At 52.2% G+C, this 12211-nt stretch overlaps 1 protein-coding gene across 1 annotated transcript in view; it reads left to right on the forward strand.

Moving 5' to 3' along the window:
* Positions 1–878: 878 nt before the first annotated feature.
* The window catches only part of LOC134444326 (stalled ribosome sensor GCN1-like), a gene marked incomplete at its 5' end in the record, with an annotated part of 21889 nt that continues 10556 nt past the window's right edge, over positions 879–12211 (forward strand). The window contains 3 exons of the mRNA XM_063193662.1: positions 879–992; positions 2423–2621; positions 11273–11422. Coding sequence (XP_063049732.1) covers positions 879–992; positions 2423–2621; positions 11273–11422 — 463 coding nt within the window. The remainder of the gene's footprint in view (positions 993–2422; positions 2622–11272; positions 11423–12211) is intronic.

Genomic DNA, 12211 nt, shown 5'->3' on the forward strand with positions numbered 1-12211 from the left:
TTTGGTGCTGACGTTTCGGCACTTAGGCCTTCATCAGAGTCTCTGATGTGAAAAAAAAGTGGTGAACTGTGAAGAAGCAGTGTCGCGCTCTTGCTTGTGTGAACTGAAGACCCCAGTCATAATGTGACATTAAAAAATTATAAACTTTTGAATGATTAAATACTTCCCCTTTAAAAACTCTGCCTTTGTTTTGTTTTATCAAAAACTGTTTGTATGAGTGGTGGTATAGCCTACAAATGAAGTTATTATCTTGTAGAAGCCTCAATACCTCAAGTCCCACTGCTCCTATATTGGTTACCGTGTTGAAAATATTTGTTTATCTGTTGGTCTCTTTCTCTTTCTCTATCCTCTTATCTCTCTCTTGTTCCCTTTCACCATCCCTCCTCTGCTCTCTCCCTCGCTCTCTCTCTCCATTCCATCCCACTTCTTCTCGCTCCCTCTCCATCCACCTCTCCTCTCTCCTCTCTCCCTCTCCATCCCCCTCTCCTCTCTCCTCTCTCCCTCTCCATCCCCCTCTCCTCTCCTCTCTCCTCTCTCCCTCTCCATCCCCCTCTCCTCTCTCCTCTCTCCCTCTCCCTCTCCATCCCTCCTTCTCTCCCTCCTCTCCATCCCTCTCCCTCTCTCCTCTCCCTCTCTCACTCGTTCCCTCTCTCACTCGTTCCCTCTCTCCATCCCTCTTCTTCTTGCTCCCTCTCTCCACATCTCTCCCTCTCTCCATCCCTCTCTTCCCCTCTCCCTCTCCATCACTCCTCTCCTCTCTCCCTCCTTTCCTCTATCCCTCTCCATCCCTCCTCTCCTCTCCTCCTCTCCTCTCCCTCTGCTCCTCTATCCTCCTCTCCTCTCTCCTCTCTCCATCCCTCCTTCTCTCCCTCCATCAGGAGTTGAAGAAGAAGAAGGGCATTAAGGAGGAGGTGCAGCTGACCTCCAAACAGAAGGAGCTGATGAACACCCAGCTGGAGAAGGAGGCGGCCATACGCAAGAAGCTACTGGGGGTACGCCACACACACACACACACACACACACACACACACACACACACACACACACACACACACACACACACGCACACACACACACACACACACACACAGCTGGAGAAGGAGGCGGCAATACGCAAGAAGCTCTTGGGGGTACAACACACACACACACACACACACATACACACACACACACACACACACACACACACACACACACACACACACACACACACACACACATACACACACACACAGCTGGATCATTGTATTGTCTGTAATTCATTGTGATCATTTTCATTCCTATTGGTTGCCTTGAAGTGTTGCCCGTCCCTGATTGGTTGGTGGATGTGGTGTCAGATAAGGCACACAGCAACTCCACAGGTGGCACTCAGGGAGGGTCTTCCATACACTCTCTGATGACCACCTCATGTACACACACACGCGCACACACACACACACACACACACACACACACACACACACACACACACACACACACACACACACACACACACACACACACACACACACACACACACACACACACACACACAGGACAATGAAAAAGTGACGGGTAATGACAGCTGCTGTCTATCTCACATGTTACATTACATCCTCCTCTCCTCTCCTCTCCTCTCCTCTCCTCTCCTCTCCTCTCCTCTCCTCTCCTCTCCTCTCCTCTCCTCTCCTCTCCTTTCCCCTCCCCTCCTCTCCTCTCCTCTCCTCTCCTCCCCTCTCCTCTTCTCTCCTCTTCCCCTCCTTTCCCCTCCTCCCCTCTCCTCTCCTCTCCTCTTTCCTCCTCTCCTCTCCTCTTTCCTCCTCTCCTCTTTCCTCCTCTTCTCTCCTCTTCCCTTCTCCTCTCTGTCCTCTCCTCTCCTCTCCTCTCCTCTCCTCTCCTCTCCTCTCCTCTCCTCTTCTCCTCCCCTCCCCTCTCCTCTCCTCTCTCCTCCTCCCCTCTCCTCTCCTCTCCTCTCCTCTCCTCTCTCCTCTCCTCTCCTCTCCTCTCCTTTCCTCTCCTCTCCTCTCCTTTCCCCCCCTTTCCTCTCCTCTCCTCTCCTCTCCTCTCCTCTCCTCGCCTCTCCTCTCCTCTCCTCTCCTCTCCTCTCCTCTCCTCTCCTCACCTTCACTTCTCCCCTCTCCTCTTCTCTCCTCTTCCCCTCCTTTCCCCTCCTCCCCTCTCCTCTCCTCTCCTCTTTCCTCCTCTCCTCTCCTCTTTCCTCCTCTCCTCTTTCCTCCTCTCCTCTCCTCTCCTCTTCCCTTCTCCTCTCTTCCCCTCTCCTCTTCTCTCTTCTCCTCTGCCCCCTCCCCTCTTCCCCTCCTCTCATCTCCTCTCCTCTCCTCTCCTCTCCTCTCTCCTCCTCCCCTCCCCTCTCCTCTCCTCTCCTCTCCTCTCCTCTCCTCTCCTCTCCTCTCCTCTCCTCTCCTCTCCTCTCCTCCTCTAGTTGGATGCTGAGCTGGAGTCCAGTGTTGGTCTGCTGGAGTCGGTGCTGATGCAGCGTCCTCCTCAGTTGTCGTGGCAACTGCCCAGCATCCTCCAGGCTGTGCTGCCCCTGCTGCACTCCCCCCTGGCGGCCCCGCGCCTCGCCAAGCTCATGCCAACCATCGGCACCGCACTCATGCCAACGCAGCTCAACAGCCTGGGTAACACACACACACACACACACACACACACACACACACACACACACGCACACACACACCTCGCCAAGCTCATGCCAACCATCGGCTCCGCACTCATGCCAACGAGCCTCAACAGCCTGGGTAACACACACACACACACACACACCTCATCGCACACACCTTGCCAATGCCTACCATGTGCACCGCACACACGTCAACACACCTCAACGGCCTGGGTAACACACACACACACACACACACACACACACACACACACACACACACACACACACACACACACACACACACACTACACACACCTCATCACATACACCATTCCTTTAACTGCAGTAATACAGGGATTAAAGTTTTCCGTCGCTATGACGGATTTCCGTCAACTGGATTTTCGTTTGGACGGATTTCCGTCCTTATAATTCATGTCAATTAATTTACAATTTTTACTTTCCGACTGAACTCAAATCGAGAGCACTCCTGGTCGAGAAGGGGAGGAAAGGTGTGTTTGGTGTACGGATTTAGTTATACACGCCACCACCGGTGGTGTCATACAACAGATTCACTCAGTAGTTTTGAGCCATCGTCTTCCGTGTTCCAAAAAAAAAAAAAAGTACACGAGCGGTCAAACAAATCAGTTGCGGCGCAGCGCGAGAGATTAAAAAACAAATAGCCAACTTTGTTGCTGATGGCAGAAAAGAAAATAAGTGTAATACTATGTCTTTAAAGTGCAATGACCATCATTAAACGAGTTGGACTGATATTCCAATATGGGCTAATAATAACGCATATGCATGGAATGCATAGCTGGAAGAAGGTAGGACACGTATGTTTCCATTACCATTGCACCTGCCGTGGTGGATAGTTAGAAAAAAAGAGAAAAGTTTACTTCGACTGCGCATGATGTCCTTTTCATGAAGGGTTTTCTTTTTAAGCATTGTGACTTTTACTAACATTATTCATAGCCCCAATGGGACGGCTCATTGGCAGCTAGCTAGGATATAGACCATGCGTAATACCATGCGTTTCATCCTCAAAGTTTAGCGCGTTTGACTGGCTACGTGTAGAACTAGCTCTAGTTGTCTTTCTGACAATTTACAGTCTCACCTGTAATCATAGCATATTAACTTTGTTGTTGTCGATATATATTTAAGAAATAAGTTAAAAATGGGTTGCATTTTACAGGGGTCACGGAGGCTATCCCTGGCAGAGCCAATATTTTATTTTTATGTCTTGTTCTGGGAAGCAGTGTTCTGATGGGTGGACTCATGGTCAATAATCGCCGTTTCGGTGTTAGTTTCACTTTCAAGGCTTGTTGTAGGCTACTGTGATGCTATTTTTGCTAACTGGAATAGTGTGCAGCAACAGTTGTGTGTGCTTGTTTTTGAGTGGCTCAACGTCTGTGCCCATCTTCTCGGACTACGCTTCGTTTGAGTTCAGTTATTTGCGCACTCAAGACTGATTGGTGGGTGATTTGCCTTGATTCGAGTGGAAAGTTACGCGACAAGCTTGGGAAAGTGTGTTACTTTCGATAGACGTATGTCTGTGACTGTGTCGTGTCTGCTTGTGTCGTGTCAGCTTGTAGGAGAGAACACGGGTGCGTGTAGGAATCGGGGACGTTTTTTAAATCAATGGTAAGCGTGTGCCTGTCACCGCACATCGAGAAGCAAAAAAGTACCGGTAGCCATAGGTTTTCAAAACGGTAGAACACAAGAGGTAGACTACCGCACCCTGTTTGTAAACGTCAAGTTCTATATCGTTCCTCCTGACCGCCAGAGGCGGTGCTTACAGCACATGGATATCCATGCACGTCAGTGCAGGTCGAGTACTTAGTAACAACAAATTCACTTGTGACCTGGGTGACGTCACCCGGTGACCCCGGGATCGGGGTCAAAAGAGCAACGCACCCAGGAAATGTCCTCTTTTCATTTCTCGCGTATCATCGCAGGTCGCGAGTGCTGTGAAATGTAACATTACTGGATTTTGGACTAGCGCCTGTCGGTTTCGTTACCCTCGGGATTGGGGCTGTGTTTTTACATCCCCCAAGAAACTGCGCTTTGGTCCCCTTCGTTTTCCTCAGATATCCCATGTTTGCGTAGAGGTAATGCGTTGCCTCATTGCCGAGTGTCCTCGCTCGGTTGGGCTAAGCTACCTGTTGTATCCCTCGCCCCGACGCGGTGTTCACGCCGCTGATGGCTTCCACCGGCATTTCATTTGGAGGTAAGCCGTGTTGTTAATATCTTATTTCTGTCGCCGCTTGGTTCCAACTTTCCAGCGGTGTTTCCCGCCGCTGTTTTGTTTGGTAAGCGGTTGTGGTTAACGTCGCCTCTCTGTTGGCTGACTGAACTGCTTGTTAGACCATGGCGTTTGCGTGGTGTTGGTGCGCCGCTGTCGTTTGCTTGATTCAGATTTCATTGATTCTCGCTTTGTTTCCAGTGTTCCCCAGCTGGTTTTGTTTGATAAGCGGTTATGGCGCACGACGACTCCTCAGTTTATAGTTCGGTCCTTTCTCAACTATTTGAACTGTTGCAGCGTTGCTAACTTATTGGTAATACGCTAGTGTACTTGCGCCTTCAGCCTGTGCCTGTCCACGGGCTGGCTTGCGTTCTAGTTTTGCCGTTACTTACGTGCTCGTTTGGCATTACGGCTTCCTTGTCTGCGTGGCGGTGGTTCATCTACAATTTGCGTTGCCCCGGTGTTCTCGCCAAAGGGCCCTCGCACCGCTTCTTGCCAGCTCCATCGTTTACGTGGTTAGTCTGCACTTGACGCTAGTGTTCTCCCTACTGGGCCACGCACCGTTCTATTATTCTGTTACCATGTGTAGTATTATGGTATTATTGTATTCTGCCAACTGCCTGTGTAATCACTCAGTTGTCGCCTGGTCGTTTGTTTGCTTGTCTCCTCGTTGGGGTGCCTCCGCCCCTGTGATGTGTATTTGCCATGCACTTGTATTGCTGTGCATTTCTTGCAGCCTAGTGATGTTGGCTGTGGTTATGTTCCCTACTGTGAGTCGCTTTGGTTGGACAGCGCCTGCCCAGTGCCAACTGCAATGTGCAGTTTGTGTCATTGCTTGCTTGTCAGCTTGGTGTCTTCACCTCACTGCTGACTTCATTATTGACAGCCATTGGGGTGCCCTCGCCCCCTGGGTTGTGTATTTGCAGTGCTTACATTACATTACATTGCATTTCATTACATTACATTTGCAGTGCTTACTTGTCAGCGCGGTGTCCTCGCCTACCTGCTGACTTCCTTACTGTCCGCCATCGGGATGCCCTCGCCCCTGGTGTATATTTTGCGTTGTGTGCTTACACGCATGTGTTTTGGCTGCCATTGGGGTGCCCTCGCCCCCTGGCTTGTGTATTTTCAGTGCTTACTTGTCAGTGCGGTGTCCTCGCCTACCTGCTGACTTCCTTACTGACCACCATTGGGATGCCCTCACCCCTGGTGTATATTTTGCATTGTATGCTTTTGTACGCATGTGTTTTGGCTGCCGTTGGGGTGCTCTCGCCCCTTCTATGTGTTTTTTCTCAGTGTTTGCTCGCCTGCCTGGTGTCCTCGCCTCCCTGCTGGCTTACTTATTGACTTCCGTTGGGGTGCCCTCGCCCTAGTGTGTATGTTGCATTGTTTGCTTGTCAGCCCAGTGTCCTCGGCTGCCTACCGACTTCCATGTTGGGTTTTTTTCCCACTGCTGCGCCGACTGCTGGGTGGTCCTGGGGACGGATGTCGACCCTCACGAGTGCCCCTCCTTCCTGGGAACGCCTGTGGCGGGGTTTAACCTGCTTGGCCTGTGCGGCCTGCATGTTGCTGGGCCATGTGTGGGCCCTCCGCCTGACGCGCGCCGCAGGGTGGACGTGGTGTTGGCTGTTTGGAGTGTTGGACGTTCTACCTCCCCTCCTCTAGCCTCCTGCTCGGAGGGCACAGGGTGGCAGTGTTCTCGCTTGCACACCGCATGCCGGCGACGTAGCCGGTTTCTGTTGCCGCCATGCCGGTTGCCTGCCGCCGATACCGGCGGCATGCCCTGTTTCAGGATGTACCTGGTACAGCGCTGCTGCGTTACCTCTGTTCCCAGTCTGGTGACTGTTTTGTTTGGCCATGGGTGATCTCGCCTGGGGCTGGGACTACTTGTGCATGCCGATGGCGTTTCCGCCACGAGGGCTGCTTCTACCGTGTGTGCATGATTACACCCTGTCCGATGTGTTCAACTTTGTTCATCGTCTGAGGTCTGCTCCACAACGCCCCTTTGGGTTTGTGTGGCCATGGGTGATCTCGCCTTAGGCTAGAACTACTTGTGAATCCCGCTGGTGCTCCCACCACTGCGGCTATTTCTGTTTTATGTGGATGGTTCAGTCACGCCTTCTGTTCTGAACACTCCTCTGGGATCTTCAGACCTTTGCACGTGGCCTCCCTGAGTTGTTTTCTGGCCATGGGTGTTTTCCGCCCTGTAGGCTGCTCCACTACCGTCGACGCGTGCGCTACTGCGCCTGCTATGGTGTGTTGACGGGGTCCAGACATCCTGCCGTTGTTCTGTGCGCATAGGTTACACGGTGGCGCTGCATGCTTGCACTAATTGCGCCCTTGCGTGGCTGTACGGCGTGAGTGTTCCCGCTCGTCCGCTGTTCCCTGCATCTCTCCGTTGTCTAACGGCTGTTGACCACCGTCCTAATGTGTCATTCTGGCTGTGGGCGTTTCCGCCTGTAGGCTACTTGATGCCGTTGCCACTTGTGCAGCTACGGCAGCTACGGTGCGTTGTGGTGGTCCTGTGCATGAGTGATCTCGCTCTGGCTACTGTTATCTCTGTCCTACGACTGTTTAGTGTCGTCCTCCTGGGTGTTTGGCCGCTGGTGGTTTCGCCTGTGGGCGGCTTCACTGTGGGCTGATTGTGGTTGCCGTTGGTGCCCTCGCCACTTCGGCTGCGGCTGCTGTATGCGAGTGATTCCGCTCTGCCTCCTATTGTCCGCTTTTGCCCACTGCCCTATGGCTGGCGCATCGTCCTTCGGTCCTTGCAGGGCCTTTGGCCGTTTCGCCCCTTGGCCCTCTGGAGGTCCACTGTGGCTGATGCCACTGTTTGTGAGCGTTCCTGCCCCGAAGCAGTTGTCTGCTTTCTTTGTCTTCAGCCTGCTGCTTGTTGTCCTCCGTAGGCCCTTGGTGACTTCGCCATGGCCTCGCTGGGGGGTGCCCTTGGTGCCTACACCACTGCGGCTACGGCATGTATGTGGGAGTGGTCCCGCTCCATATTCTGTTGCCTTACATGTTTCCCTGTTTCATGGGATCGCTTTCCCCAGGGGTGATGATGGTGCCACTACAGCTTCTGTTGCTGTACGTGGCCGGCCCTGCTGCATGTTTTGCCTTTTTCTGACGACTGTTCCTCGTCGTCTCGCTAAGCTCGCCTCGTGGGTGATCTCTCCTCGCTGTTTCCAAGCGCCGGTGGGTGACTGCGCCCCTACGGCTGCTACTACGGTGTATGGATGGTTAGGCCCCATGTTTTGCTGTCGGCTGCAGGGGCATGATGGTTCGCTTATCGCGGGCGAGTGCGCCCTGTGTCGTCTCGTGCCTTCTCTGGGCCTGGCTTGTTGCCATTCCCACCTGGCCTGTTGCACATTTCTATTGCAGTGGCTGCACCTGCTGCTTGGCAGCACGTGCCACCCTGCCCTCTCTCCTGGTGTGTCTACCCAGGGGATTGCATACTCTCTGCCAGGGCTTCGGAGAGCCTGACTGTCTTCGTCGGGCGGACGGCCCTCTCCCTCTGTACCGACGCCCCCCTACAGGGCTCTGTGTGTGTTGTGGCTGGCCGTATACGTATGTGGCTGACCGGATGCGCTTTGCGCACAGGTTTGGCGATCAGACTTTGGCCGGCATACTGGAGGCCTCCACCTATGGCCTTGACTCCTTCCCGGGTATTGGCCCGGTTCTGGACGCTCTACTTGCCTCACCAGTTCAGGTGTTGAGCCTGGGGGCACGCTGCCCCGGCTGCAATGTCACGTCGCAGATGTGTTCGTCTGCGGGAGTTGTGATGCAACATTGCGTGCAAGGTCTTGAGCCTGGGGGCACACTGCCCCAGCCTCAATGTCACGTCGCGGATGTGTTCGTCTGCGGGAGTTGTGATGCAACATTGCGTGCGGCACGCCAGGGTGCTCGGTGCCCCATGTCTTGTTGGCCGTCTCTCGGCCACCCTGGGCCATTGTGGCCTGGCCGCAATGTCACGTCGCGGATGTGTTCATCTGCGGGAGTTGTGATGCAACATTGCGTGAGGCACGCATGGGTGCTCGGTGCCCCATGTCTTGTTGGCCGTCTCTCGGCCACCCTGGGCCGTTGTGACCGACCCGCCTGCCCGGGCCTGCCTCTTTGACTCTTGGTTGCAGGCCTATGTGTCCGGAGTACTGGGCAAGGTTTTGCCGAACCGGACCATGGCACGGTGATTGCTGTGGCTTGCGCAGCACCCCTGTCTGAGCCATGCTGGGAGGCCCTCTGCTTGCTGCCAGCGATCTCTGGACGCCCTTTTGGTCCGTCCACTTGCTGCACTGTGGTGTAGCCTTCTGGGCGCTGCGGTTCCTTACATGTGGTTTTATTCCACTTCAGTTGCCGTTCCCGTCATGGCGCGGGCTTTGCCCCGTTCTCGACTTGCGGCCTCCTGGACCGCCGTCTCGAGGTCTCCTGCTGCTGGCATCCTACGTGCTTGCCGGCATTGGACGCGCTCCTTCCTGACGCTATACTCCTTCCGGGTGTTGGTGTGTGTGTGTGCCGACCCCGGCATCCTGCGTCGTTTCCCTCGGCCTCCGCTTGCTGTGGCCTCTTGAGGTATGGGTGCATGGTCTTGACTACGCCATGTCCCAATGCCGCAGACTGTTCTGCATTGTCTCCGGCTGCTTACTCTGCCTTTGTCCGTGGGAGTGGCACTCGCCTCGGTCATGGTGTGCACTGTCCATGGTGGACTCTGTTGCTGACCTTCTTTTCCTGTGTTCCGCCTCATCCATGGCGGCTGGACCCGGAGGTGGTACCGGGCCGTCTGGTACGGCTACAGGGTGGTGCGGATGAACCTTTTGCTTCCCCACCAGGTTGGCGCTGCCCCTGTGGTTCTCACTTTGGCAGCCCGTGGGCCCTTTAGACCAGGTTGCACTGGCTCGCATGTGGCCTATGGTACGTGTGGAGGCGTATGCGGCGCGGCCTCCTGGGCATCCGGCTGCGCCTTCACCAGGTTTTATTGTCTTGATGTCGTCCCTCATTATCCTGTGGCGACTGCGGTGGCTTCAAGTCCGTCTCAGTAGCACTGACGACGGTTAGGCACTCCTCATGACTTTGTTGGTATTGGTCATCCATGTGCTGTAAGCACCGCCTCTGGCGGTCAGGAGGAACGATATAGAACGATGGTTATGTATATAACCACGGTTCTATGAGTTCCGGATGACCGCCAGAGCTTGGCTGTCACTCGGAGTGTACACGAGAAATTTTGCCAAGAGGACATTTCCTGGGTGCGTTGCTCTTTTGACCCCGATCCCGGGGTCACCGGGTGACGTCACCCAGGTCACAAGTGAATTTGTTGTTACTAAGTACTCGACCTGCACTGACGTGCATGGATATCCATGTGCTGTAAGCACCGCCTCTGGCGGTCATCCGGAACTCATAGAACCGTGGTTATATACATAACCATCGTTATCTGTAACAGGATGAATAGTGAAAAACATACAAAATAACCAACAACTAGTTTTCTCCCTCTGATTGCTATGACCAGTGCATTATTTTTTAAATGTCAGAAATACTGCAAGCAATGCGCACCAGTGCTTTCACCAGAACAGTGTTTGCCCATTCTGATGGGAAAGACAAAATATAGCCTACTACTACTACTACAAAAAAAACCATAATGGGATCACTATCAACGCATTGCAATTCCAAGTCAATAATTCTGTGATATCAGCTAGACCATTTTGAAGCAACACTCATTGTGAATCCATTCTGCATAATGTTGTGAACAATTCATAAACAATGGGTAGAAATAAGAGGAAATAACCAAAACGTGCCCCAAATTGCAGTTCAATGTTTGCAGTCTGATATATCCATTATCCCTCCATTCTCGGCCAGTTCCAGTCAATCTGGTGGCCTAGGCCTGCCCCCTTTCCCTCTTTCCTTTTTCTTGAATTTAGAAATTGCCATCTGTAAACATAGCATTGTAGGCCTACATCTGATTGAGCACATCTGATCTAGTACCTACAGGTACATTCATACTGAGAGTGTATATAGGCCTACTGAGTGTATAATGGATATTCATTGTTAATGTGAAGTGTAAAGTTTTATGTTGGTTGAAGTTCTGATTTTGTGGCACTTTTTGGTATTACTGGCGCCCTCAAGACATAGGTCTATTCTGCTCTAGGCGACTGCCCTGTCTGCCTATGCCTAGTGCTGGCTCTGGCACCATTCCTTGCATAAAACCAGTTTTCGTTTCGTTATGAAGGCAAAGCCTGGCTACATTGGTTTTCGTAGGGTTACGGAGTGATACTCGATCGGGTACCTAACCGGTAAAAAAGTTCAGTCAGATGACTTTTTTTTGCTTTAATCCCTGAGTAATACTGGTTGTGCCCTTTGCTGTTTTGAGCTTCTCTTTTCCATCTGATGTGATCTACTGTGTGAATCATGATTTTGTGTGTGTGTGTGTGTGTGTGTGTTTATAGCGGTGCTGGTGGCCCATGTGACTCTGCGTCTGCTGGAGCCTGAGTGTGATCTGGACTCGGCCTGGGAGGAGGAGGACCTGACCACCGCTACACACCGCACCATACTGCTGCTCTACACACACACCGTACCACAACGAGAGGCCAAGACAGGTACACACACACACACACACACACACACACACACACACACACACACACACACACACACACACACACACACACACACACACACACACACACACACACACACACACACACACACACACACACACCGCTACACCGCACCATCCTGCTGCTCTACACACACACCGTACCCGCAACGAGAGGCCAAGACAGGTACACACTAGGGATGCAAATTATCGATTAATTCATTAATCATTAGTTGATAGCCTTATCGATCGACTTACGATTAATTGATAAGCGGCATTTTCTCACCGAAATCTCAATGTTTCTAAAAATTTAATCTAAATCTAAAAATCTAAAAAATGTCATTAAAAATTGAGATAAAATACCACATTTAAATTAATTCTATTTCAATTCTTTAATCCTGTCAGTTGAATTGTCAATTAATTGCAATTAATGTTTTTTAATGGATTAACACATTGATCGATTAAAGTCGATTAATCGATTAATCGTTTGCATCCCTAGTACACACAAACACACACACACACACACACACACACACACCGCTACACACTGCACCATCCTGCTGTTGTACACACACACCGCACCAGAACGAGAGGCCAAGACGGGTACACACACACACTCACACACACACTCACTCACATACACACACACACACACACACACACACACACACACACACACACACACACACACACACACTCACACACTCCTTGGGCCCAAACAAGGCGTTTTGAGGCCAACAGAGCCCTTTCCCGCACCTCATCTCGTATCACACACATTTCTGAGTGTTTG

This window comes from Engraulis encrasicolus, unplaced genomic scaffold (assembly GCF_034702125.1).
Source record: "Engraulis encrasicolus isolate BLACKSEA-1 unplaced genomic scaffold, IST_EnEncr_1.0 scaffold_515_np1212, whole genome shotgun sequence".
Classification (NCBI taxonomy): domain Eukaryota; kingdom Metazoa; phylum Chordata; class Actinopteri; order Clupeiformes; family Engraulidae; genus Engraulis; species Engraulis encrasicolus.